This window comes from Anopheles merus, chromosome 2L (assembly GCF_017562075.2).
Source record: "Anopheles merus strain MAF chromosome 2L, AmerM5.1, whole genome shotgun sequence".
Classification (NCBI taxonomy): domain Eukaryota; kingdom Metazoa; phylum Arthropoda; class Insecta; order Diptera; family Culicidae; genus Anopheles; species Anopheles merus.
The window spans coordinates 46,997,486-47,023,830 of record NC_054083.1 but is presented as its reverse complement, the minus strand read 5'-3'; the positions used below and the strand labels follow the sequence as shown (position 1 = coordinate 47,023,830).

Sequence of the window (26,345 nt, the reverse complement as noted above, 5' to 3'; positions counted from 1 at the left end):
TAAACGATCTTGTATAGAATAACAACCATACATTTAAAATATCGCCCAATATGTTATCGTCGCATATACTATTACCCATCTGTTTAATTTCCCAACTGTTAAATTGGTTAAGCACTGCACTAAATCCCACAGAAAGCTATTTAGTCGACATATTGTATTATAGCTTTTGGTCACGTTTGCTGTTTTGCTCATAACAGCAGAACAATATATTTCTTTTAAAGTGTTTTACTACTATAAGTCCTTTTTTTAAGCCCTTTTCTCTCTACAATCACATTCATTTGATATGTCTTTAGAATTCTAAAAAAAAAAAATGTGTTCTTTAACGACTCGCAAGCTAGTTTCCGCTTGTGCCTGGAGAATGCAGTCAGTCATCGTTTCCTACCAAAGAATATCCACTGCAGCCACTTGATTGCCGTATTTTCATAGGTGTAATGTAGTACAACGGACAGTATGTACGTAATTCCAAACACCTTGACCGCTTTCCGAATCTAAAATACAAAATTGAATTAGTTTTTGGCTGCTGCTTTCATAGCATACCATATTATTCTTTTTACCAAAAACCATGGCGTGATGATTGTCTCTACTGCGCTACTATAAACGATGCGCATGATTGGGAAATGAGTAAAGTAAACGCAATAGTAGAGCGTTGTACCAATGCGCACCACCCGGGGAATGTTGAAATTGGTCGCTAAAATAAAGTTAAAATTTAATTCAAATATAAAAGTACCCTTAAATTACGTTTTCAATCATACCTCTTTCTGTGAGTGAAATGCGCAAAAATGAAGCACTAATAAAGCACGCTCCGGCGAGTTTGTACGCTGAATAGCAGAACGCTAACCACCATCGCGAGCTTCCGTGCGATTCTTCGTTCGAGGCAACGATCGTCGCGTATATCATTGCGACGAGCATTACGAACGATATCTTTATGGTAAGAGTGATGTAGCGTAACAGCTGCGTCTGCTTCTTCACAGCGCTGTCACCAATGCGCTGATAGCGATCGTACACGATCCCAGCCATTAAGCCGGCTACGCTCCAGGAAAGGTTGTTGTAGAAGGGTGTGTAAAGCTGCGACATAAAGCGGCTGCCGAGCAGGAAGAAACGCATTTCATGCAGGCTGGAAGGTCCTACCGGGTCGAAGTCAGTGTAAAAGATGGTAAGAAATGGTCCGAGAAAGGAACACACCGTTAGGAGTGCAAGAATTGCACCGTTGTGCTTTGGAAATCTGAAAATGGATTTTGTTTTATGTTAATTTATGATCATTCTGATTTCGATCTACTAAAAAACTACCTAAACATAATGCGAAGTGCTAGTGCGATCACAACGTACAGCTGCATATCCGCACTAACGTACCACGAGTCGGGCAGGCACTGTAAATGAACAACAACACAACAAGAGATCGCAAACATCTCACAACTACATACGCGCGCTCGCCAGCGCGCACACGAGCGTTAAGGTCATTTTACCGGCCGTTGCATGTTGAAGTTCGAAATGAACAGCACGTTCATCCACCAGTACGATCGGCAAAAGCCCTGCTCCACGATCAGCTGGCGCGAAAGGAGGGGCCCACCGCCGGCGAAGCGATCGTACACGAGCGCACCGAACGCGATCATGAGCAGATTCACGGGCATCAGTCTTATCAGGCGGTGGCAAATGATCGCACCGAGCGTGGGTCGTTTCGATGGGTCACCGTGCAATAGCTTGACCGTCAGCAGCATCGAGCTCATCACGAAGAACGCCAGCATGAGAAAGGGACAGACGAGGCGCCAGAATTTTGCATACGGATGTGCAATTACCTGTGATCAGAGGGAGCAGTTTGAATGAATGAAATGAAGCTAGCGTTGTGTGTCAGCACTTCGTCTCACCTTCTCCAGCAGGTCAATGTTTTTCATCGGCATTAGAAAGGGCCCGAACAGGCAGCAGTGTGCCAGAACCACACCAACCGCACCGAAGCATTTGTACAGATCGAACAGCACGATCTGCCTGATCGGTGGGGTTGACTTTGCAGGCGAACACTCCGGTAAGCTCCAACGGCGTGCGTTTAGCACCAGCACAGCAGCAAGCACAAGCGTTACAGCAAGCGTAACGCCTAACGCTTGCTCGTACACTGGTTTTGGATCACTTTTCAGGCAGTATTCTATCGCACTGTACGCCCGTAGGTGGGGATAGCGAGCTATTAGCCAGCTATTAATCAGCTCACTAACTGCCAGCTCCGTCCGTACATCCGGGTGCATCGCCGGCGGGAAGTACGATCGGTTGAGCCGGTAACGATCGGACACATTCCAGCATTTGGAGGGAAATTTCACACTCACTGGCATTGTTTCAACTTCCACAGTCCTTTGGGCGTGTGACAAACAGACGCCTCGATCGAGTAGTGTCCTACGGAAGCGTTTCACATCATTCACTTGCGCGCACTGCACTGCATCCTCCCCTGTGAGTAGCACACGCACCACACAGTACCAGTCTTGCTCTGGGGCTATCTCACACTCGCGCCAATCCTCCAGCTCGTACAGTGCCGGCAGCTCATTCTGTTCTACCGATGGCGTAGAATGCACTAACCGGGTAAGAACTACTTGTAACACCACCACCAAGACTGTTGCTCGCTGACAACTCATCATACAGCTGGAAGCGTTCGGAGCACACTGATGCTGACCGACGACCCGGCTCTCCGGCACACCGTACCGTATCAGACCGCGCTGGAAGCAAATAATTATCAGTTAGGTCGGATTCAGCTGGTTCATAGTATGTCACGCCGGTTTGTGGCTGGAAGACTTACAAGTTATGATGCTTATTGATTTTTTTGTGTGCCGCACTCGCTGTGGTTGCTTTCGGTTCGGGAGGTTAGTGTCGTCTTTTGATGGGTGACTTGCGGATGGTCCGCGGCGAGCGTGGGTCACATTTGAATGCACCGTTTCCTATGGCGACAGTTTTGTTTTTGTTTGTATAATGCGTTGGAAATAAAGTTCCTGCTTTGATTAAAATACGGAAAGCAAGTAAGGGACATTAAAGGCAACGGCGTGGAATAGGGACAGAGTGTGTCCAATTAAAAATTAAATGAGTTCAAGTAATGGTACTTGAAATGGTTGTTGTTTTTTTTTTCGTGCATCATATTAATAATTTCGCAAAATGTTGCCGCTAATAAATTTAAGGCATATCACAAAATGCTGTACCTCGAAATAGTGTGCTAATTTGTTGAAATAAAGTGCACTTCGCCTGTCGACTGATTGAAATTTCATTCTGTTAGCGTTAGTCATCAGAGTAGGCACTGTAACAGTTGCTGTATTGGGGCAGGATTGTGATCCGTTCCATGGCTTTGACAGGTACAGTTGTTGAACTAAAATACAAAAAAGGAACTGTTTCAGAACCGATAAGAGTTTTGAAAGCTGTTCCAAGTTTAGGTACTCTATCAGTTCCAGGAACGATATGGACGTTTCAGAATCAGTTATAGGATCGATATGGGTTTCAGGATATCCGTTCCAGAGCAGGTATGGGTTTACGAACAGTTCCGGGAATGTTGTTGGTTAGAATTCAGTTCCTCGGCCGGTATGAGCTCAGTATCGGTGCCATGATCATAGTTCAGAACCAGTTCCACGACCAGCAGCACCATGAACCTCACATTATGTGTTATAGAATTTGGGATTTATGTTTAAAAGATTTGGGCCTTTTTTGTGTTTTTGGATTCGGGATCAGTTTCAGAACCGCATTCATATCAGCTGTTGCGCCGTTCAACGTTAAATACCTGGTCCAATGTAGGTTCAGTATCTACTCCTTAAATGCTTAAGTGCATCATTACAGTTTCTGTCTCAGTTCCGGGATCGGCAGGGACTCAGGGCCAGTCCCAGTACCGCTATGGGTTAATATTCAGTTCCAAAATATTTCACGATCGGTAAAGGTTTAGTATAAGTTTCTCTGTATGCTCCCCTTGGATAAACCAATAAAAAAAATGTTTATGAAAAAAAAAACAGTTAAGTTAAGTTAAGCCTAAATGATATGAAATTTGAAATTATTCAATGACTCTTTTGCATGCTTTGAAAGAAAGGAAAACGGTAGCAAACTATGATAAATTATATTTGAAATAAATCATTATCTGTATCTGTAACCTGTATCAGTACCATTGGCAATTGCATTTTCCTCTTCCACTGCGTGTTGACACATCTGCCTAACATATTAGTTATGCATACAGAACAGCGTTCTAATACCAACAACTAGTTTGATTGCATTCCACCGTCTTGCTAGTGCGCTAAGCATTCTGCCACCAGTTTGTTTGTTTGAATTAATTCACTTACATTTGCCGGCAAGCTGGCAGAACGATTTCTCCATACATTTCTAGCGAGCTTATTATCGCATTAAAATCAGCAACAATCCCGCCCCATGCGAGCATATGTTCACGATTTCACAAGCTTTCCTGCGTCACACGCAAGCTATAAAATTGTTTGATTTAATGTTTGTTTCTTTCACTAGCGCCTTCTGCCACGCTCACACACAGACTATAGTCACTCGAGACAGAATCGAGATTCTAAGCCCACCGCGCAAGCGCACACCGGCGGAGACGGAGACGAAGGTTAAGTGCGAGCGTGTAAGGTGAAGGCATTACCTTGCTGACCCTTGGCTCACGCCAGCACGTGTCACGTACGGCGATGCCGTCGTCGTCGTCTTTGGATTGCTCTCCCTTAAAAATGAGATTGCTTGTTTAATGCGACAATTGTTCGCAAGTGGCGCATCACTGTGTTTGGTCGTGCAGTTGTTAACCAACTTTTTACTTACCTCTTACTTTTCTATGATTTTCTTCATTGCCACCTTCATTCAATCGAAGAGTAATTCAATAAGAACACAGCTCTTTTATCGCCCCCAACACCCATGCATTAGATGTAATGATAAGTTCCTCCGCGACATGGACCAGATATCCTTGCTCGCTTTTGACACTTTTCGAATCGCATGGCGGTACGCTTATAATTACCACGCGTAGCCATAACCATATTCTCGGTGTCATGGTTACCACCAGTGCGACAACGCGCAACCACGTTCGAATCTGTGAGAGAGCGTAGCACGCCGATCGTGGCGTAGTAATTGAGAGAGGCAAGCGATCAATGAGCTTTACAGCCATTAGCTCCGATCGCCTGCGCCACGGGCAGGGAAGGCAAACAGATGATGTGTACTCACACTAGTAAGAATGCTGCACGGCATTACGATTAACATTGTAAATTGATCGATGTACCTCCTCCTCGTACCTGGAGCGAGGCACACCTAGGGGCACGTCAGCTTGTACCTAGCTCGCTCGGGATCTGACCGATCAGTTCATCGGTAGCACTTTCGTAGAGCAGGCTCGCTCTTCCCTTACCGCAACCGGGAATCCTTTGAAGAGATCGATCGATCCTGCTTGGTGTGATGGATTCAGTGCTCGTAGCGCTGCTACTATTCACCAGCATCACTTTCGCCCATCCCCAGCAGCCGCATTCCGTTCCGTCCATCTTTCTTTACGATGATTTTGAACGGTGTGAAGCGACCGCATCGGTGTACTGCTATGCCCGCACCATACTCCGTGTCGATCAGTTTCCGGCCGGATTCGTAGTGCCACAGACGGAGGTAAGTTTAGCGTTGGTGAAAGTGTTTCCGAGGATTCTGTGGTTTGAGGAAGATTCTGGACTCGTGACTTACCCGGTATCTTATCAATGTTTAGAGCACGGATCGAATTGTCCACAAGCATCGGGCGCAGTATCTCGAGCTGGGTATCTGTTTGCGGGACTGTGAGCAGGAAGTGAAACGCTTAAGTGCAGCCACCAGGAAGACACTCTTCCAGCCAGAAATTCCTGTGAATTTTACTGTAAGTATGCCATGCGTGCGAAAGTGTGCTGCTAGTTGCTAGGTAACCGAAATAGTGAAGAATATGAAGGTTTACGTTTAGGTTTACATCAGGAATGAGCTCCAGGACCGGTATGGAACCGGTAGGGAACAATAGCGTAACCTGTACGAGGTCAATGTCAGTTCCAAGACCGGTAAGATAGGATTTTAGGTATGCTTGCCGCATTGATAGCGGATCAGTAATAGTTGTGGAACAAGAATTGAACTACAAATGTAGATTTAGGAGCAATTCCAAAAGCTGTATGGGTTCGAGATCAGTTCCATGATCGGCTATGGTTCAGAAAAAGTTATAGTCTTAAAAAAACCTTTGTACACACTCTGGAGTTATTAGAAACTCCCGGACATAATATTACCCAGCCCTGTAATCGGGCAACTAGTGAGTTTACAATGTTAAAATGGAACATTTCGAGTAATTTGCAATACTCCACACACATCTACATTCTTAAAGTAGCTTGTATAATCTAATAGACGCCTGTTAGGTATGTTATCTAAAGTTATCACGCGACAGCAATCTACGAAACGAAAGCTGCTCAGTAGTCTCAGCGTTTAGAACTTTCACGGCTGTTCCCGACCACACAACGTGAGAGCCATGTACATTTACGACCGTCCATTCAAGCATTTTAGCATTAATTTCCCCTCAATCTTTCACAAATGCACTCAGCCCTGGAGCCCCTAATTGCCCGTGAACTACAAATCTTGTTAAATTGTTTAATTCCTTCTCCCACTGCCACTTGTTCAGTTCCTAATTCCGAATGAGCTGTTTCCCACGATGCCGGCCGATAAGCGGCGCTACGAAACGCTGGTGAATGTGTGCGTAAATCAGCGGCTGCGCACGCGTTACAACATTACCGGTTACACGGCCCTCGAGTACTGTCGACCCAAGCCCAAACGAACGGCCCGCCCGTACGGTGTGTACACACAGACGCCCGAACACTCTCTACCGGCTTGTTGGCTGTTGTTGATCATTCCCTTTTGTTGTTTCTCCCGCTTCGAACACAGATGCACTGGAGGTGATGTTTCTTGCCGTCTCGGGGACGCTTGTCGGTACGCTCATCCTCACCACGCTGCTGGACGTTTGTCGCGTTAACCAAGGTAAGGCGACATCACACCTTCCAAGATCACGTTTACAATTCCTGATCACAATAAAACCGACCCTCATCTCATCGGACAGAAAATGCAATCGTCTCCGCTTTCTCCGTGCGCCGCAATTGGATGCGCTTGCGGGCCGATGCCGACTCGCCTCTGCACCGCGATCTGCTGTACATCGATGGGCTGCGCGTGCTCGTCAACCATCTGGTGATTGTGCTGCACAGCTTTCTGATCGCGAGCGTTGCCCCGGCCCAAAACTACAGCGAGCTGGAGGACCTGGCGAACAATGTGCCGATGCGCATCTACCTCTCCTCGAACGCGTACCTGGTGCAGATCTTCTTCACGATCGGTGGCTATCTGCTGAGCGTTAACTTTCTGCGCGATGCCGACCGCGGCCCGATCGATGCGCGCTACGCCGGCAACAAGATTCTCAACCGGCTGGTGCGCCTGGTGCCCGTCTATGCGTTCTTTCTACTGTTCTCCGTTAGCGTGAACGTACGGTTCGATGTGAATGTGAACGGGTTTCGGCTGTTTACGGCAGAGAATGCCATTTGCCGTCAGAATTGGTGGACCAATGTGTTGTTTGTGAATAATTTTCTGTGGCCAAAGGAGCTTTGTTTGATGCACACCTGGTACTTGGCGGCTGATTTGCAGCTGTTTCTAATGGCGATGGGTGTGCTGGTGCTGGTGCACCGGAGGCCCAAGAGTGTTGGGGCCGTGTTTTTGGTCGGAGTGGTAGTGTCGTTTGCTGTGCCCGGGTATATAACGCACCAGCATAAGTTGCACCCTGTGCTGCCGGGTAAGCTGAGGTAAGATGGGAGATCGCGATCGATGTGTTTAGAAAGAGATGAATTTCACTCTCTTTTTGTTTTCTTACAGTGAAGCCAAGTTCCTGACCATGTACGAGCCATGGATACGGCGCATTTATCTACCAAGCTATGCGAACACTGGCTGCTATCTGTACGGAGTCATTGCCGGGTATCTGTACCATCGCACGAAGAACTACAAGCTGCAGCTTCAACGGTTTTGGGTAAGCATTAGATGTGCTCAGCAAACGATCACAGATAGCAGCACTAATCTCTCCTTTGTAGCTCTATCGAATGATCAATGCATACGTAACACCGGTACTGGTCGCCGTGACGGTGTCTTCCTTCCTCTGGTACGTGATCGACGTCCCGAAACCTAACCTCTGGGTATCGCTGTACAGTGCACTTTACCGAAACATAATCGGTATCTTTGTGGCTGTGTGCTTTCTGCGCTCCATCGACAAACCTCCTGGTAAGCTCTTTTGTTACACGGTTTAATGAGAAGCTCCTCATCTCTCTCTTCCCTCTCTCTCTCACTCTTTCTCTCACTGTAGGCACTTTGCGTAGCATTCTCAGCTCCAAACTGCTGACCACACTCGGCAAGCTTACCTACAGTGCGTACGTACTGCACGATGTGGTGATGCGGTTTTTGCTGTTGCGCGAAAACTTTAACAGTGTGATCAACGTGCAAAAGTTTATAGCTTGGGTGTACATTGTGACGGGGGTAGCCTTTGCCGGTGGGCTGGTCGTGTTTCTGGCGATTGAGCAGCCCATGATACAGCTGATTAAACCGTACATAAGCCGAGTGTGCCCTGTAAGGGTAAAAGCAAAGCAGAAGTAATAACTAAACTGGGATAAGCTTTGTAGTATTGGGTGGGGTTGTTTTTAAAATGGAAAATGTGATTTTTAAGTAGCAGGAATCATGACAATAGACCGCTTGGTTGTGCTTTATTTAGATTGTTTTGTAAAATTGTTTCAACTGATGACAAATGTAATACTAGCAACATGTGAGTAGATTTTTTCTCTTATCCTCATACCGGACGCTGTCGTACATAAGCGAATGGTTTCAGATGCCTTCATGACGACATTGCAGGTGACAACAACTTTACTGCTTACGGGCCTTGCGGCAAACGCAGCACGTGGAAGGACAATTTGTGAGGTCTTATTTGGTTGATGCCAAAAAAAAAAACTTACCAGAACACTTCACTCTTAAGCGTTTGAAGCTGCCCGAATTTGTGTTAGTTTAGTTTCGGCTGTACAGTTGAAAGTGTCGCACTGAGTTGGATAAGGGGCTTAGGTTTAAAGCCAGGTTGTGTTGGTGCTTAGAGGTGGTAGAGTGAAGATAAAAGATCGATGAAATGGGGGATCTTCTATGGCTTTTGGGTTTGCTCTGTGGCTCGCTCGTAGTATTAAGCAATGGAGAATTTATCGAGAGTGAGTTTTGTACTGAGATGTGAATTTATTTAGCGTCATTTTTTATGCTGTGATGGAGCAAAGCTAACTGGCTTTGTTAAATAGTGTTGAGAGGAATCAAAGTTGAGTGAAATGATGAATTAAACAGTTTAAGGAATATTAAAGCAATTTCATTTTATACAAGAACACATCTTCATATTGTGTTACGTTAAATTAAGTTCAAAAAATTGTAAGTGTGGCTGACCTCCCCACAAAGATTAACCTTGAACCGCAGAAAAGTGTTTCTCGCATCATACTGCCACAGTAAAACCACTTGTTTTTTGCTCCTTTAACTGATTCCATTACGACATTAATTGCTCTCCATTGCGGCTTTTGCTTGGCGCGACCTTCCTGCTGATAAACAAAAAACCAACTCACATTTCACCTTCTACCCAGTGTCACAGTATCACCGCATGCCGAAACTCTGGCAGATGGATGATTACGACGAATGTCTCGAATCACCCGGACCGGACGAACCTACGGGCGTGTATTGTAGTGTGTCCGTCGTACTGAAGCCCAACAATCGGTCTGAGCTTTGGAAGCTGATTGAGGTATTGTCGTACTCTTGAAGACCTGTTTTCAATCCAAGCTAATGCCCTTCTACTACCTCCCTTTTAGGAGTTTTCCAGCGACTATAAGCGCCACTATAATCATCAAGTGCTGAAGCGAGGTGTCTGTATTAGAAGGTGTCAAAAGGCGATTGAGAAGCTCTCACCAGCGGAAAGAAATGCACTAACGGTGGAGCCATTCCCGATTGATGTTCGAGTACGATGAAGATGTTGCGGTTAAAATGATACGTTTGGATGTAATTTCCTCTTTACACTATGTTTTTTTGCAGTATAAATTCAATGATGGCATACTGAAAGACATTCCTACTTACCGAGCGGCCTATCAAGATGTCGTGGAAATTTGCGTCAATAAGGAGCTTAACGATACGTACGGCTTGGTCGCTCATACCGAGATACTATCGTGTGACAAATCCACCGATGAGCTTGTCATTGGTAAGATAGCGTTTAAAAAATCCTTAAAATCATTTTATGTACAACAAGTTTATCAATCACATTACAGATGCACTCGATATGTCCTTCCTCATCGTTCTATGCGCGCTCCTATGCTTTGTGACCGTTTCCTCCTGGTACGATAGCTCGATCAACTACAAACGAACCTCTGACCACTACAGACAACCGTTGGACAGCAAACGTATGTTATTTCCCTAAAGCTCTGTTTTCTTTTTAAACTGATATTTCACTCTTTCTCCAAAGGCAAAATGGTTTGGGTGTCCTTCTCTATTCAACGCAACTGGTACCGGCTAACGTCGCGATCGCGCGACGAATTAAACCAAAAGCTACGCTTCTTCCAGGCGTTCCGCTTTCTCACCATGTCGCTAGTAATTTTTGGTCATGCCGCTCTGCTACTTGCCGTCACACCGACCACCCATTCGGAGAAGCTCGAAAGAGTAAGTAAATTAAATAAAATGTCCTAAAAATAAACTTGTAGTAGAATACCCCCTTGTAACGCTTTTGCGCCTTTGTTTATGCAAGATGATGCACAACGTGGGCAGCATGATTCTCACGAACGGTGTGCAGATCACGCAAACGTTTCTCGGCATGAGTGGTGCACTGTTGGCGATACAGTTTTGCAGCTTTGCCGAGAAGCGGAAGGGAAAAGTCAGCTTTCTTTACGTTCCATTCGCGATCCTCTATCGTTACGTCAGGTAAGGAGACGTTTTATTATTAAAGATAAATTATTATATTTTTGTACATATTATCCAAAACCTTTCAGATTAACACCGGTGTATGCGTTCGTGATATTGCTTCATGCCACGTGGCTGTTGAAGCTGCAAACTGGGCCACTGTGGCGCTGGGGCGCCGAAACCGAACAAACATTCTGCCGCCGGAACTGGTGGACTAACCTACTGTACATCAACAACTACGTACATGCGGACGAGCCAGTAAGCTTGTTTGTGTGGAAAAAAGCTCGTTTCGTTCCCTTACTAATAGTTCACCTAATTTTTCAGTGTGTCCAGCAAGGTTGGTACCTTGGTGCCGAGTTTCAAATATTCATCATAGCACTGATCGTGCTGGTTACGATCGTAAAGATCCCCCGTGCAAAGGTCCCCATACTGGGATTGGTGCTAATTGCGGCCTACATTATTCCCGCGCTCTTCATTTACTATCAAAAGCTTGAGGGAACGTTCGTTGTCACCTTAGAGTAAGATATTTATTAAATGTCGGGGCAACTTACAATTCAAACTATATGTCAACTCCTTCCACAACGCAGAGCACAACGCTATATCCTTTGGTATGACAAGTTCTACCTGCACGCATACATCCCGACGCACATCAACTTCGGCAACTACATCCAGGGCGTCCTGACGGGCGTTATCTACAACGAGCTTCAGAAACGGTCGATCAATCTGGCGCAAAGTAAAGCATTTCGCGCCGTGTGGTATCTTACCTTCGCGATCATTCCACTCTCCATGCTGCCGTCCTACATGTTCTACGTGAATAACTTCCCCACGCCATCGGTCTGGATGGCTGCGTACTTTGTCGTGTCGAAGAATCTGTACGGCATCGGTGTAGGGATCGTGATTCTTGGCTGCATTTACGGTATGAACGGAGTGGTGAAGCGTATGCTTAACTATCCGTTCTTTGAACCGCTTGGCCGGTTGTCGTACGGTGCGTACCTGGTGCATCCGTTCGTTATGCGCTACATGTTTGTTAGTGTACGGGGACCGGTTCACTACAGTGACTTACTGACGGTAAAGTAGACGGACAAGCGGGCGAATGAGATCAGGTTGATATTTACTGTCACATCACTTTGCACTTACAGCTTTCTCTGGTGTTTGGAGCAACGGTTATGTCCTGCCTGATGGCATTGGTGCTTTGTCTGCTCGTTGAGTTACCCACTACTGCGCTACAGAATCATCTCTTTGGAAGCTTTAAAGGTAGCTGGAATACATATGTTTATTTATTGTGTATTTATATTTACTGATTGTACATTGTTTATTGCGTCTCCCATAGAGCAAAAGTCGAACCATGTGGATCCAGAAACTGTCACCAATGGTAACATCAACCCAGGCTTTGAGGGGAAGAAAAGTGAACTATAAGCGACATGAGTGCATTTTGTAGGTTCAAAATCCTAAATAATTAAATAAATCCATTAAATATGTCCAATTAGGAACATTCAATTAAATGATGAACTTTGTTTTTATTTCCCTGTTTTGGATTCAAAATAAAGCATTCTTATTGTGAATCATCAATAATCCTTTCTTTGCATTGTTTTTTTTCGAAATAAAAACATAACCATCATCAGAGATTTTTAGAGATTACTCATATGAAAAGAATGAATATTAAGACATCATTGTCTATCAATTTGCTAATCGATGACGATTAACAAATGCTGCTTGAGATTTGAGATCAACAAGCGCTACGCGCTGAGAAACCTGCGACCTTTTAAATCTGTCCAGATTATCTATTTTATTATGTTATTATTGTAAATTGTCTGCCATAGTGGCTTCACAAAGTATGTTCCTAATGCTAGAAAAATCACGAAAACATGAACGGAAACGGTACACTGAGACATTGAAGTCAAATAAGTGATAGAAGTTTTTGAAAGCCGATAGAGCTCGGAGAAAAAGATCGTACGAACCGTAGCAGATCTGGCGGGATGGGATGGATAGGGGAGGTCTGTCACGAAGGCGACGGGAGGGCGCATAGAGAGGAATGGCGGATGAGAGGGATGGGACGTCAAGTTCATTTAACAGGAGAGCTGAGATGAAACTTGCACGTATGTGGGAATGTCTTTCTTCGATGGGGAGTAACCCAAGAAGGCGACAGCGGATAGGATATGAAGGAAGGGATTGATGAGAAACGGGAAGGAAGCGTCGAACAGCTACATGAGTGAACTTATGCTGGACACTCTCCAGCCTGGCCATCGCTGTCGAGCCCGGACGTATTCCAGGATAGGTCGGACCCAGCAGCAGTACAGTGACTTCAAGCATAGGGGATCGCGGATTTCGGAAGCGAGTCTTATAATGAGTCCCAATGACTTGTTGGCCTTGTTGATGACATGGTCAACATGTGTATTAAAGGACAGCTTCTCGTCCAGCCACACACCCAGATCTTTTACCGACTATACTCGACGTATGACAGTATCACATAGGGAGTAACTGAACGGAATCAACGCAGATCTGGTAAACGAAATAACGCAACGCTTATTAGGACAAAGATGAAGGCCATTGTTGTTACACCAAACAGAGAAGGAATTCAGTACGGTTTGGAGATTGCCACAGCCAGAAGACGAGGACACAGGGAGGAAAATCTTGACGTCGTCGGCGTACAGCAGACAGCCATCGGGAGGGAGTACGCAGTTCCATTAATTCACAAAGAAAAGGAAAAGAAGGGGGTTGAGAACGCTACCTAGAGGGACTCCACAGAGGCCCGTGAAATAATCTGACAAGCAGGAACTTTAACTGTACACGTTAGAGTTAGACTCTCTAACTCTATTATGTTAGTTCAGTTTCGGTTATACGGTTTGTTGCGACGGGAAAGTTGAAGGCACCCTTAGTGGTAGCTCAGGAGTTGAGCGCCTGGGATCGCGAATGTGTTCGGCTTTAAAGAGTGAACGTCAGGAGACTCAGGACACTTTCCAAAAAGCGGTCAAGCGAGTAGGACACGAATGTAGCAATACAGTATCCGGATAGTTGTTGTGATAAAACGCGTGTGTAGTGATCCATTATATTACGAACCACCCGAAGACGTAACACCGTTGAAAGTGTCACACTGAATTGGATAACGAGCTTAGTTTAAACCAAATTGTGTTGTGCTGTGGAGTAGAGTTAAGATCGCGAAAATGGGAAATCTTCTTTGGTTTTTGGGTTTGCTTTGTGGCTCACTCGTAGTGCTGATCAATGGAGAATTTATAGAGAGTGAGTTTTAAAGTGAGATGCAATCTTATTAAGTCGTGTTTGGTGGTTTCGTGATGAAGCAAAGCTCTCTGACTTTGTATGAATTGTGTTTCGAGAAGTTATAAATTAGAGAAAACGTTATTCAAACATTTATCATTTTGTCCAAACAAAAATTTGCGCAAAGTCAACCTCATCACGAAGATTAACCTTGAACTGAATGAAAGTACCACGACAGTAAAGCAACATGTTTTTTGCTCCTTTCACTTTCGATTATGCTCCATTTCCATAACTTTCACTTACAACATCGATTAATCTCGATTGCAACCGTATATTCGTGTAACCATCCTGCTGATAAACAAATAATCAACTTAAATTTCATATGCTACACAGAATCACAGTATCACCGTATGCCGAAACTCTGGCAGATGGATGATTACGACGAATGTCTCGAGTCACCAGGATCGGACGAAGCTCCGGGCGTGTACTGTGGTTTGTCCGTCGTTCTGAAGCCCAATAATCGGTCTGAGCTTTGGAAGTTGATTGAGGTATTGTCGTGCTCTTGAAGATCATTTTACAATCCAAGCTAATGCCCTTCTACTACCTCTCTTTTAGGAGTTTTCCAGCGATTATAAGCGCCACTATAATCATCAAGTGCTGAAGCGAGGTGTCTGTATTAGAAGGTGTACAAAGGCGATTGAGAAGCTCTCACCAGCGGAAAGAAATGCACTGACGGTGGAGCCATTCCCGATTGATGTTCGGGTATGATGAAGATGTTGCGGTTAAAATGATACGTTTGGATGTAATTTCCTCTTTACACTATGTTTTTTGCAGTATAAATTCAATGATGGCATACTGAAAGACATTCCTACGTACCGAGCGGCCTATCAAGATGTCGTGGAAATTTGCGTCAACAAGGAGCTTAACGATACGTACGGTTTGGTTGGTCATACCGAGATACTTTCGTGTGACAAATCCACCGATGAGGTGGTTATAGGTAAGATAGCGTTTAAAACAATCCTTAAAATCATTTTATGTACAACAACTTTAACAATCAAACTACAGATGCACTCGATATGTCCTTCCTCATCGTTCTATGCGCGCTTGTATCCTTTGTGACCGTTTCCTCCTGGTACGATAGCTCGATCAACTACAAACGAACCTCCGACCACTACAGACAACCGTTGGACAGCAAACGTATGTTATTTCCCTAAAGATCTTTTTTCTTTTTAAACTTATATTTCACTCTTTTCTTTCAAAGGCAACATGGTTTGGGTGTCCTTCTCTATTCAACGCAACTGGTACCGGCTAACGTCGCGATCGCGCGACGAACTAAACCAAAAGTTACGCTTCTTCCAGGCGTTCCGATTTCTCACATTATGGTTGGTAATTGTTGGCCATGTCTCCATGCTGCTTTCTTTCACACCGACCACTGATTCGGAAAAGCTCGAAAGAGTAAGTATTGAAAAAAAAAGAATAAATAAATAAATAAATAAAAACTAATAGCACTCTTGCGACGCTTTTACGCTTTTGTTTATGCAAGATGATGCACAACGTGGGCAGCATGATTCTCACAAACGGTGTGCAGTACACACAAACGTTTCTTGCGATGAGTGGCACACTGTTGACGATACAGTTTTGCAGCTTTGTCGAGAAGCGGAAGGGAAAAGTCAGCTTTCTTTACGTTCCATTCGCGATCCTCTATCGCTACGTCAGGTGAGAAGAAATTTTATTATTTTCAATATATATATTATAGTTTCGTTCATACCTTCATTTAACTTACAGATTAACACCGGTGTATGCGTTCGTGATATTGCTTCATGCCACGTGGCTGTTGAAGCTGCAAACTGGCCCACTGTGGCGCTGGGGCGCCGAAACGGAGCAAACATTCTGCCGCCAGAACTGGTGGACGAACCTACTGTACATCAACAACTACGTACATGCGGATGAGCCAGTAAGCTTGTTTGTGTGGAAAAAAGCTCGTTTTGTGCCTTCTTGAAAATTCCTTCCTCCTTCTCTAGTGTGTCCAGCAAGGTTGGTACCTTGGTGTCGAGTTTCAAATATTCATCATCGCGATGATCGTGCTGACTACGATCGTAAAGATCCCCCGTGCAAAGGTCCCCATACTGGGATTGGTGCTAATTGCGGCCTACATTATTCCCGCGCTCTTCATTTACTACCAAAAGCTTGAGGGAACGTTCGTTGTCACCTTAGAGTAAGATGATCTTTTAATGTCGGTAACCATACCAAGCTTTCAACTAAAGCCATTTATCAACTCCTTCCACAACGCAGAGCTCAACGATACCTTCTTTGGTACGACAAGTTATACCTGCACGCATACATCCCGACGCACATCAACTTCGGCAACTACATCCAGGGCGTCCTGACGGGTCTTGTCTACTGCGAGCTGCAGAAGCGGTCGATCAATCTAGCCCAAAGTAAAGCATTTAGCATCGTGTGGCATCTTACCTTCGCGATCGTTTTCCTCTCCATGCTGCCGTCCTACATGTTCTACGTGAATGACTTCCCCACGCCATCGGTCTGGATGGCTGCGTGCTTTGTCGTGTCGAAGAATCTGTACGGCATCGGTGCATGGATCGTGATTCTGGGCTGCATTTACGGTGTGAACGGTGTGGTGAAGCGTATGCTTAACTATCCGTTCTTTGAACCACTGGGAAGATTGACGTACGGTGCTTACCTGGTGCATTTCTCCGTGATGCGCCTCATGTTTTTCAGTGTACGGACACCGGTTCACTACAGTGACTTACTGGCGGTAAAGCAGACGGGTAGGCTGGCGAAGGAGGTCATGTTGATAGTTACTATCGATCACTTACAGCTTTCTCTGGTGTTTGGGGCGACGGTTATGTCCTACCTGATGGCATTGGTGCTTTGTCTGCTCATTGAGCTCCTCACTACTGCGCTACAGAATCATCTCTTTGGAAGCTTCAAAGGTAAGAGGAAGATGTTATTTGTTTATTGTCAATGAATTTGTTTTGTTTATTGTGTTTCCCATAGAGCAAAAATCGAGCCCCGTGGATGCAGAAAGTGGCACCAATGGTACCAACCAAACGCTATTAAACCCTGGTTTTGTGGGGAAGAAAAGTGAAAAGATCTCTTATTCGCCAGAAACAATTAAATAAATTGTCCAATCAGTAACATTTGTTTAAGATGCATCAATATGTAGTTTTTATCTTGTATGTGTTGGATAAAAATAATACATTTCTAGTGTGAATCATCAATAATCCGAATTTATTGCATTGTTAAGATCAAAACAAGAACATAACCATGTATGATTTTTAAAACCAAAACATCAACATAACCACGAAAGAAAACTGTGCTATAGAAGAAAAGTGTACTATAAGTGGTATGAGCAGTGCTGCAAAATGTCATGAGTATCACGAGGTTTTCACCCACGAAAGCAATGACCATATTCGTGGTAGTTTAATGCTCATTGCTGATAGTCAATAAAAGTGCGTCATGACATGCTGAACACGACATGTGAATTCTTTAGTCCAACGCGATACTCTGACTGACAAGCGTAGCTTAATGATTATCACAATTGAGTACGTGACGCTGATATGGATTTTGTTTCAGTCAGAATTGTTTATGTCATTGACAGTGACATTTTGCAGCACAGGGCATGAGTGCATTTTGTAGGTTAAAAATCCAAAATAATTAAATAAATCGTCCAATTAGCAACATTCAATTGAACGATAAACTTTGTTTTTATTTCCCTGTTTTGGATTCAAACTAAAGCATTCTTATTGTGAATCATCAATAATCCCTTCTTTGCATTGTTAATTTCAAAATAAAAACATATCCATCATCAGAGAATTTTAGAGACTACTCATATGAAAATAATGAATATTAGACATCATTTTCTATCAATCCGTCAATCGACGCCGATAAACACATGCTGCTTGTGAGTTGAGATCAACAGGCGCTACGCGTTACGCGTAACGCTACCATAACCTAGAGAGTTGATCCTCATTTTTGAGAGACCTGCGATCTCTTAAATCTGTCCGGATTATGTTAGTTCAGTTTCGGTTATACGGCTTGATGCAACGGGAAAGTTGAAGGCACCCTTAGTGGTAACTCAGGAGTTGAGCGCCTGGGATCGCGAATGTGTTCGGCTTTAAAGAGTGATCGTCAGGAGACTCAGGACACTTTCCAAAAAGCGGTCAAGCGAGTAGGACACGAATGTAGCAATACAGTATCCGGATAGTTGTTGTGATAAAACGCGTGTGTTTATTCATTATATTACGAACCACACGAAGACGTAACACCGTTGAAAGTGTCACACTGAATTGGATAACGAGCTTAGTTTAAACCAAATTGTGTTGTGCTGTGGCGTTGAGTTAAGATCGCGAAAATGGGAAATCTTCTTTGGTTTTTGGGTTTGCTTTGTGGCTCACTCGTAGTGCTGATCAATGGAGAATTTATAGAGAGTGAGTTTTAAAGTGAGATGCAATCTTATTAAGTCGTGTTTGGTGGTTTCGTGATGAAGCAAAGCTCTCTGACTTTGTATGAATTGTGTTTCGAGAAGTTATAAATTAGAGAAAACGTTATTCAAACATTTGAGAGAATATTTAAGCATTTATATTTAATTTCCATGTATGTCCTCATAGCCTGGTACTGTTTTAATATTTTGTCCAAACAAAAGTCTGCGCAAAGTCAACCTCGTCTCGAAGATTAACCTTGAACTGAATGAAAGTACCAAGACAGTAAAGAAACATGTTTTTTGCTCCTTTCACTTTCGATATTACTCCATTTCCATTACTTTCACTTACAACATCGATTGCTCTCCATTGTGACCATCTGTTAGTATGTCTATCCTGCTGATAAACAAAAAATCAACTTAAATTTCACATTCTACACAGAATCACAGTATCACCGTATGCCGAAACTGTGGCAGATGGATGATTACGACGAATGTCTCGAATCTCCCGAACCGGACGATCCTCCGGGCGTGTACTGTGGCTTGTCCGTCGTTCTGAAGCCCAATAATCGGTCTGAGCTTTGGAAGCTGATTGAGGTATTGTCGTATTCGTGAAGACCTGTTTTCAATCGTAGCTAATGATATCCTTTTGCTTTCCTTTCAGGAGTTTTCCAGCGACTATAAGCGCCACTATAATCATCAAGTGCTGAAGCGAGGTGTCTGTATTAGAAGGTGTCAAAAGGCGATTGAGAAGCTCTCTCCAGCGGAAAGAAATGCACTAACGGTGGAGCCATTCCCGATTGATGTTCGAGTATGATGAAGATGTTGCGATGGAAATGATTGGATTGAATTTAATTTCCTCTTTACACTATATTTTCTGCAGTATAAATTCAATGATGGCATACTGAAAGACATTCCTACGTACCGAGAGGCCTATCAAGATGTCGTGGAAATTTGCGTCAACAAGGAGCTTAACGATACGTACGGTTTGGTCGCTCATACCGAGATACTTTCGTGTGACAAATCCACCGATGAGGTGGTTATAGGTAAGATAGCGTTTAAAAAATCCTTAAAATCATTTTATTTACAACAAGTTTATCAATCACATTACAGATGCACTCGATATGTCCTTCCTCATCGTTCTATGCGCGCTCGTATCCTTTGTGACCGTTTCCTCCTGGTACGATAGCTTGATCAACTACAAACGAACCTCCGACCACTACAGACAACCGTTGGACAGCAAACGTACGCTATTCCCGCAAAGCTCATTCTTCTTTTTAAACTTATATTTCACTCTTTCTCCAAAGGCAAAATGGTTTGGGTGTCCTTCTCTATTCAACGCAACTGGTACCGGCTAACGTCGCGATCGCGCGACGAACTAAACCAAAAGCTACGCTTCTTCCAGGCGTTCCGATTTCTCACAATAGTACTGATAATTTTTGGCCATTTCTCTATGCTGCTTTCCGTTACACCGACCACCAATTCGGAGAAACTGGAGAGAGTAAGTATGAAAATAAAATAAAATTAAAAAAAAAACTTGCATCCTCTTATGACACTATTGCGCTTTCATTTATGCCAGATAATGCACAACGTAGGCAGCATGATACTCACAAACGGTGGACAGATCACACAAACGTTTCTCGGCATGAGTGGTGTACTGTTGGGTATAAAATTTTGCAGCTTTGCCGAGAAACGGAAGGGAAAAGTCAGCTTTCTTTACGTTCCATTCGCGATCCTTTATCGTTACGTCAGGTGAGAACACAATATTATTAAATTAGCTATTTTTTAAATATGTAGTTCATAATATAATTTAACACACAGATTAACTCCGGTGTATGCGTTCGTGATGTTGCTTCATGCCACGTGGCTGTTGAAGCTGCAAACTGGCCCACTGTGGAGCTGGATTGCCAAAACGGAGCAAATTTTCTGCCGTCGGAACTGGTGGACGAACCTACTGTACATCAACAACTACGTACATGCGGACGAGCCAGTAAGACTATCGTAGACTAGCAAAAAACTCGTTTCGTTTCCTCTCTAAAAGTTCTTCCTCTTTTTCAGTGTGTCCAGCAGGCATGGTACCTTGGTGCCGAGTTTCAAATATTCATCATAGCACTGATCGTGCTGGTTACGATCGTAAAGATCCCCCGTGCAAAGGTCCTTATACTGGGATTGGTGCTACTTGCAGGCTACGTCATTCCCGCGCTCTTCATCTACTACCACAAGCTTGAGGGAACGTACCTCATTACCTTAGAGTAAGATGATCTTTAAATGCGCTAGTGGGTGAAACTAACCACTCAAACTATCTGTTAACTCCTTCCACAATCGCAGAGCTCAACGATACCTTCTTTGGTACGACAAGTACTACCTGCACGCATACATTCCGACGCACATCAACTTCGGCAATTACATCCAAGGCGTGCTGACGGGTCTTGTCTACTGCGAGCTGCAGAAACGGTCGATCAATCTGGCGCAAAGTAAAGCATTTAGCACCGTGTGGCATCTCACCATCGTGATCCTACCCCTTTCATGGCTGCCGTCCTACATGTTCTACGTGAATGACTTCCCCACGCCATCGATCTGGATGGCTGCGTATTTTATCATGACAAAAAATCTGTACGGCTTCGGTATAGGAATCATCATTCTGGGCTGCATTTACGGTGTGAACGGTGTGGTGAAGCGTATGCTTAACTATCCGTTCTTTGAACCACTGGGAAGATTGACGTACGGTGCGTTCCTAGTACATCCGTTCGTAATGCGCTTCATGTTTGCCAGTGTACGGGCACCGGCTCATTACAGTGACTTACTGACGGTAAAGTGGACGGGCAGGAGGGCGAAGGAGATCTGTTTGATGCTTACTATCGATCACTTTGCACTTACAGCTTTCTCTGGTGTTTGGAGCAACTGTTATGTCCTACCTGATGGCATTGGTGCTTTGTCTGCTCATTGAGCTCCCCACTACAGCGCTGCAGAATCATTTCTTTGGAAGCTTTAAAGGTAGCTGGAATACATATGTTTATTTATTGTCACTGATTGTACATTGTTTATTGTGTTTCCCATAGAGCAAAAGTCGAACCACGTGGATCCAGAGACTGTCACCAATGGTACCAATCAATCGCTAATAAACACAGGCCATGAGGAGAAAAAGGGTAAACTGTACGCGGCATGAGTATTTTTTGTATGTCTCATATCCATAGAAAATAATTGATTAAATCGTCCAATTAATTAATTGGAAAAATTAATTAAAATGACGCATTGTGTTTTTGCTTCACTATTTCGAGTGCCAATAAATCATTTTGAGTGTGAATCATCAATAACCCGCTTTCTTTGCATTTATAAAACCGAAATAAATATGCATGATAGAATATTTTTAAACATTTTGAATAAACTAATAAACGGTAATTAGGTATGTTACCTTATCACGCAACAGTAGCTTAACAAACAAAATATGCTCCGTATTCGGAAAAATGTTACAATTTAAAATTAAAATGTTACAATACATTTAAATTTAATTAAAATTTGGAAAAAAAATATATAATATTTTTTAATGAATTCAATAAATTACTTGAAAGAGATCTATTTTTTTAGATTTTATTATTATTACATTTTATGCTTTTTTAAATAATTGTGGGATGATAATTTTAAAAACTTTAAACGATAATTATGTGTTATGGGTTATTATAGTTGTTATTTGCTATTATTGAAAATAGTTTTACAATAATTCAATATTTTTGTTATTCTCTATCAATGATGAGATCATAATAAATATTGAGAAATAATAGATTATCAATTACCCCATCGAGGAAGATTAAAAAAATGCTTTCATCAAAAATGCTACTTGGATTTTGAGATGAACAGGCGTTACAAATAACGCTGATCCTTACTTTTGCCAACGATTGTACAGTTATACAATGTTATGACGAGTCGAAGACACCTTTAGTGGTAACTCAGGAGTTGAGCGCCTGGGATCGCGAGTCCGTTCGGCTTTAAAGAGTGATCATCAGGACACTTTCGAATAGGCGGTCAAGCGAGTAGGACACGAATGTAACAGTCCAGTATCCGGATAGGTGTAGTGATAAAATTCGTGTGTTTATTCATTATATTACGAACCACCCGAAGACGTAACACCGTTGAAAGTGTCGCACTGAGTTGGATCACGAGCTTAGTTTAAACCAAATTGTGTTGTGCTGTGGGGTTGAGTTAAGATCGCGAAAATGGGGAATCTTCTTTGGCTTTTGGGTTTGCTCTGTGGCTCGCTCGTAGTGCTGATCAATGGAGAATTTATAGAGAGTGAGTTTTAGAGTGAGATGTAATCTTATTAAGTGATGTTTGGTGGTTTCGTGATGAAGCAAAGCTCTCTGACTTTGCATAAATTGTGTTTCGAGAAGTAATAGTTTAGAGAAAACATTTTTCAAACACTTGAGAGAATATTCTAGCATTTATATGTAATTTCCATGTATGTTCTCATAGCCTGGTAATGTTTTAATATTTTGTCCAAACAAAAGTCTGCGCAAAGTCAACCTCGTCTCGAAGATTAACCTTGAACTGAATGAAAGTACCAAGACAGTAAAGAAACATGTTTTTTGCTCCTTTCACTTTCGATATTACTCCATTTCGATTACTTTCACTTATAACATCGATTGCTCTCCATTGTGACTATCTGTTAGTATGTCTATCCTGTTGATAAACAAAAAATCAACTTAAATTTCACATTCTACACAGAATCACAGTATCACCGTATGCCGAAACTCTGGCGGATGGATGATTACGACGAATGTCTCGAATCTCCCGGACCGGACGATCCTCCGGGCGTGTACTGTGGTTTGTCCGTCGTTCTGAAGCCCAATAATCGGTCTGAGCTTTGGAAGCTGATTGAGGTATTGTCGTACTCTTGAAGACCTGTTTTCAATCCAAGCTAAGGCCCTTCTACTACCTCCCTTTTAGGAGTTTTCCAGCGACTATAAGCGCCACTACAACCATCAAGTGCTCAAATGGGGTGTTTGCATCAAAAGGTGTCAAAAGGCGATTGAGAAGCTCTCTCCAGCGGAAAGAAATGCATTAACGGAGGAGCCATTCCCGATAGATGTTCGGGTATGATGAAGATGTTCCGGAGGATTGAAAAATAAATGATAGAATTGGATTTAATTTCCTCTTTACGCTATGTTTTCTGCAGTACAAACTCGATGATGGCATACTGGAAGACATTTCTACATACCAGAAAGTCTATCAAGATGTCGTGGAAATTTGCGTCAACAAAGAGCTTAACGATACGTACGGTTTGGTCGCCTATACCGAGATACTATCGTGCGATAAATCCACCGATGAGGTTGTCGTAGGTAATGCAGTGTTCAAATAACTCTTCACACTTTGACGGCCGCACTATTCGCTTCCGTTTCTTCACCGTAGCTAATGCCGTAGACAGCCTAACTATTGTTCTAAAAATTCGTCTTAATGGTGCTTCGCTTTGATAGTTTCTTTTTTATTCTGTGTGTTCGCCTGTTATATTCTGTTCTGAGAAATTTGGGTAGGTCGAAACTGTAACATATAGCAGTAAAAATGCCGTGAAATAATTAAAAATGTATAATACAATAACCTGCGTGAATTAAAACACTGCATCACACCACAGTGGTGTGCTCGGCCGTTACAGTGTTCAATATCATTTTATTTAAATACCTTAATTAATCAAATTACAGATGCACTCGATATGTGCTTCCTCCTCGTTCTATGCGCACTTGTATGCTTTGTGACCGTTTCCTCCTGGTACGATAGCTCGATCAACTACAAACGAACCTCCGACCACTACAGACAACCGTTGGACAGCAAACGTATGTTATTTCCCTAAAGATCTTTTTTCTTTTTAAACTTATATTTCACTCTTTTCTTTCAAAGGCAAAATGGTTTGGGTTTCCTTCTCTATTCAACGCAACTGGTACCGGCTAACGTCGCGATCGCGCGACGAACTAAACCAAAAGCTGCGCTTCTTCCATGCGTTCCGATTTCTCACAATAGTACTGGTAATTTTTGGTCATGCCTCCCTACTGCTAGTCGTTACACCGACTACTGATTCGGAAAAGCATGAGAGAGTAAGTATGAAAATAAAATAAAATTTATTAAAAAAAAACTCAGAGTCCCTTGTGATGATTTGCGCTTTTGTTTATGCAAGATAATGCACAACGTGGGCAGCATGATTCTCACTAACGGTGCGCAGATCACTCAAACGTTTCTTGCGATGAGTGGCACACTGTTGGCGATACAGTTTTGCAGCTTTGCCGAGAAGCGGAACGGAAAAGTCAGCTTTCTTTACGTTCCATTCGCGATCCTCTATCGCTACGTCAGGTGAAAAGAAATTTTATTATTTTCAATATATATATTATAGTTCAATATATATATTCATACCTTCATTTTACTTATAGATTAACATCGGTGTATGCGTTCGTGATATTGCTTCATGCCACGTGGCTGCTGAAGCTGCAAACTGGGCCACTGTGGCGCTGGGGCGCCGAAACCGAACAAACATTCTGCCGCCGGAACTGGTGGACGAACCTACTGTACATCAACAACTACGTACATGCGGACGAGCCAGTAAGCTTGTTTGTGTGGAAAAAAGCTCGTTTTGTCCCTTCTCTAAAAATTCTTCCTCTTTTTCAGTGTGTCCAGCAGGCATGGTACCTTGGTACCGAGTTTCAAATATTCATCATTGCACTGATTATGCTTGTTACGATCGTAAAGATCCCCCGTGCAAAGGTCCCCATACTGGGATTGGTGCTACTTGCAGGCTACGTCATTCCCGCGCTCTTCATCTACTACCAAAAGCTTGAGGGAACGTACCTCATTACCTTAGAGTAAGATGATCTTTAAATGCGCTAGTGGGTGAAACTAACCACTCAAACTATCTGTTAACTCCTTCCACAATCGCAGAGCTCAACGATACCTTCTTTGGTACGACAAGTACTACCTGCACGCATACATCCCGACGCACATCAACTTCGGCAATTACATCCAAGGCGTGCTGACAGGTCTTGTCTACTGCGAGCTGCAGAAACGGTCGATCAATCTAGCCCAAAGTAAAGCATTTAGCATCGTGTGGCATCTTACTATCGTGATCGTTCCCCTCTCTTGGCTGCCGTCCTACATGTTCTACGTGAATGACTTCCCCACGCCATCGGTCTGGATGGCTGCGTACTTTGTCGTGTCGAAGAATCTGTACGGCATCGGTGCATGGATCGTGATTCTTGGCTGCATTTACGGTGTGAACGGTGTGGTGAAGCGTATGCTTAACTATCCTTTCTTTGAACCACTGGGAAGATTGACGTACGGTGTGTTCCTGGTGCATCCGTTTGTGATGCGGTTCATATTTGCCAGTGTACGTGCACCGGCTCATTACAGTGACTTACTGACGGTAAAGTAGACGGACAGGCGGGCGAATGAGATCATGTTGATAGTTACTGTCGATCACTTTGCACTTACAGCTTTCTCTGGTGTTTGGAGCAACGGTTATGTCCCTCCTGATGGCATTGGTGCTTTGTCTGCTCATTGAGCTCCCCACTACTGCGCTGCAGAATCATCTCTTTGGAAGCTTCAAAGGTAAGAGGAAGATGTTATTTGTTTATTTTTACTTTGTTTTTTGTTGAATGCGTCTCCCACAGAGCAAAAGTCGAACCACGCAGATCTAGAGACTGTCATCAATGGTACCAACCAAACGCTAATCAACACAAGCCTTGCTGGGAAGCAAAGTGAACTATAAGCGACATGAGTACATTTTGTAAATCTCATATTCATCAGAAACAATTCAAACGATCGT

The 26,345-nt window shown here is 43.4% G+C and overlaps 6 protein-coding genes across 7 annotated transcripts; 5 read left to right on the top strand and 1 right to left on the bottom strand.

The window, feature by feature from the left end:
- Positions 1-2: 2 nt before the first annotated feature.
- Positions 3-3,340, bottom strand: LOC121594371. Of its 2 annotated transcripts, XM_041917547.1 has the most exons (8): positions 3,168-3,340; positions 2,774-2,912; positions 1,863-2,693; positions 1,464-1,793; positions 1,288-1,367; positions 753-1,222; positions 555-688; positions 3-488 (listed from the first exon to the last, which is right to left on the bottom strand). In XM_041917547.1, exons 3-8 carry the CDS (start codon positions 2,613-2,615, stop codon positions 369-371), a joined length of 1,887 nt encoding a protein of 628 aa, XP_041773481.1. In that variant the 5' UTR covers positions 2,616-2,693; positions 2,774-2,912; positions 3,168-3,340; the 3' UTR covers positions 3-368. The 2 variants fall into 2 exon arrangements, with proteins under 2 accessions (XP_041773481.1, XP_041773482.1); XM_041917548.1 differs by lacking the exons at positions 3-488; positions 3,168-3,340 and having other exon boundaries at positions 555-591; positions 2,774-2,947.
- A 1,968-nt stretch (positions 3,341-5,308) lies between these two features.
- On the top strand, positions 5,309-8,691 carry LOC121592990 (regulator of hypoxia-inducible factor 1-like). The gene is made up of 8 exons (XM_041914994.1): positions 5,309-5,580; positions 5,675-5,818; positions 6,596-6,764; positions 6,856-6,948; positions 7,028-7,754; positions 7,825-7,975; positions 8,037-8,223; positions 8,306-8,691. The coding sequence occupies exons 1-8, from the start codon at positions 5,383-5,385 to the stop codon at positions 8,590-8,592; spliced, it is 1,956 nt and encodes a 651-aa protein (XP_041770928.1). The 5' UTR covers positions 5,309-5,382; the 3' UTR covers positions 8,593-8,691.
- A 316-nt stretch (positions 8,692-9,007) lies between these two features.
- LOC121592828 (nose resistant to fluoxetine protein 6-like) lies at positions 9,008-12,358 on the top strand. Its single transcript, XM_041914651.1, has 12 exons — positions 9,008-9,185; positions 9,600-9,754; positions 9,822-9,968; positions 10,042-10,204; positions 10,272-10,403; positions 10,466-10,659; positions 10,745-10,917; positions 10,986-11,154; positions 11,221-11,414; positions 11,484-11,964; positions 12,036-12,150; positions 12,227-12,358. Exons 1-12 carry the CDS (start codon positions 9,110-9,112, stop codon positions 12,310-12,312), a joined length of 2,085 nt encoding a protein of 694 aa, XP_041770585.1. The 5' UTR covers positions 9,008-9,109; the 3' UTR covers positions 12,313-12,358.
- A 1,690-nt stretch (positions 12,359-14,048) lies between these two features.
- On the top strand, positions 14,049-17,249 carry LOC121592360 (nose resistant to fluoxetine protein 6-like). Its single transcript, XM_041913761.1, has 12 exons — positions 14,049-14,133; positions 14,503-14,657; positions 14,725-14,871; positions 14,944-15,106; positions 15,175-15,306; positions 15,371-15,564; positions 15,653-15,825; positions 15,895-16,063; positions 16,131-16,324; positions 16,402-16,882; positions 16,946-17,060; positions 17,125-17,249. The coding sequence occupies exons 1-12, from the start codon at positions 14,058-14,060 to the stop codon at positions 17,247-17,249; spliced, it is 2,124 nt and encodes a 707-aa protein (XP_041769695.1). The 5' UTR covers positions 14,049-14,057.
- Positions 17,250-18,294: 1,045 nt separating this feature from the next.
- Positions 18,295-21,786, top strand: LOC121593169 (nose resistant to fluoxetine protein 6-like). Its single transcript, XM_041915309.1, has 12 exons — positions 18,295-18,557; positions 18,990-19,144; positions 19,212-19,358; positions 19,431-19,593; positions 19,661-19,792; positions 19,855-20,048; positions 20,127-20,299; positions 20,369-20,537; positions 20,606-20,799; positions 20,876-21,356; positions 21,427-21,541; positions 21,607-21,786. Exons 1-12 carry the CDS (start codon positions 18,482-18,484, stop codon positions 21,711-21,713), a joined length of 2,106 nt encoding a protein of 701 aa, XP_041771243.1. The 5' UTR covers positions 18,295-18,481; the 3' UTR covers positions 21,714-21,786.
- A 798-nt stretch (positions 21,787-22,584) lies between these two features.
- On the top strand, positions 22,585-26,345 carry LOC121593161 (nose resistant to fluoxetine protein 6-like). Its single transcript, XM_041915295.1, has 12 exons — positions 22,585-22,834; positions 23,267-23,421; positions 23,489-23,635; positions 23,718-23,880; positions 24,238-24,369; positions 24,434-24,627; positions 24,708-24,880; positions 24,958-25,126; positions 25,193-25,386; positions 25,463-25,943; positions 26,014-26,128; positions 26,191-26,345. The coding sequence occupies exons 1-12, from the start codon at positions 22,759-22,761 to the stop codon at positions 26,286-26,288; spliced, it is 2,097 nt and encodes a 698-aa protein (XP_041771229.1). The 5' UTR covers positions 22,585-22,758; the 3' UTR covers positions 26,289-26,345.

Coding starts and splice junctions, on each gene's coding strand:
- LOC121594371 (XM_041917547.1), bottom strand. CDS start 2,615: ATGATGAGTTGTCAGCGAGCAACAGTCTTGGTGGTGGTGTTACAAGTA. Junction 1,368..1,463: donor ACTTCAACATGCAACGGCCG/GTAAAATGACCT, acceptor GTTCATTTACAG/TGCCTGCCCGACTCGTGGTA. Junction 489..554: donor TCATCACGCCATGGTTTTTG/GTAAAAAGAATA, acceptor TTTGTATTTTAG/ATTCGGAAAGCGGTCAAGGT.
- LOC121592990 (XM_041914994.1), top strand. CDS start 5,383: ATGGATTCAGTGCTCGTAGCGCTGCTACTATTCACCAGCATCACTTTC. Junction 5,819..6,595: donor AAATTCCTGTGAATTTTACT/GTAAGTATGCCA, acceptor CCACTTGTTCAG/TTCCTAATTCCGAATGAGCT. Junction 6,949..7,027: donor CGTTTGTCGCGTTAACCAAG/GTAAGGCGACAT, acceptor CTCATCGGACAG/AAAATGCAATCGTCTCCGCT.
- LOC121592828 (XM_041914651.1), top strand. CDS start 9,110: ATGGGGGATCTTCTATGGCTTTTGGGTTTGCTCTGTGGCTCGCTCGTA. Junction 10,918..10,985: donor ATCCTCTATCGTTACGTCAG/GTAAGGAGACGT, acceptor AAAACCTTTCAG/ATTAACACCGGTGTATGCGT. Junction 11,415..11,483: donor ACGTTCGTTGTCACCTTAGA/GTAAGATATTTA, acceptor TCCACAACGCAG/AGCACAACGCTATATCCTTT.
- LOC121592360 (XM_041913761.1), top strand. CDS start 14,058: ATGGGAAATCTTCTTTGGTTTTTGGGTTTGCTTTGTGGCTCACTCGTA. Junction 14,134..14,502: donor CAATGGAGAATTTATAGAGA/GTGAGTTTTAAA, acceptor TATGCTACACAG/AATCACAGTATCACCGTATG. Junction 15,826..15,894: donor ATCCTCTATCGCTACGTCAG/GTGAGAAGAAAT, acceptor TTTAACTTACAG/ATTAACACCGGTGTATGCGT.
- LOC121593169 (XM_041915309.1), top strand. CDS start 18,482: ATGGGAAATCTTCTTTGGTTTTTGGGTTTGCTTTGTGGCTCACTCGTA. Junction 20,300..20,368: donor ATCCTTTATCGTTACGTCAG/GTGAGAACACAA, acceptor TTTAACACACAG/ATTAACTCCGGTGTATGCGT. Junction 21,357..21,426: donor ATTACAGTGACTTACTGACG/GTAAAGTGGACG, acceptor TTGCACTTACAG/CTTTCTCTGGTGTTTGGAGC.
- LOC121593161 (XM_041915295.1), top strand. CDS start 22,759: ATGGGGAATCTTCTTTGGCTTTTGGGTTTGCTCTGTGGCTCGCTCGTA. Junction 23,422..23,488: donor AGCTTTGGAAGCTGATTGAG/GTATTGTCGTAC, acceptor CCTCCCTTTTAG/GAGTTTTCCAGCGACTATAA. Junction 25,944..26,013: donor ATTACAGTGACTTACTGACG/GTAAAGTAGACG, acceptor TTGCACTTACAG/CTTTCTCTGGTGTTTGGAGC.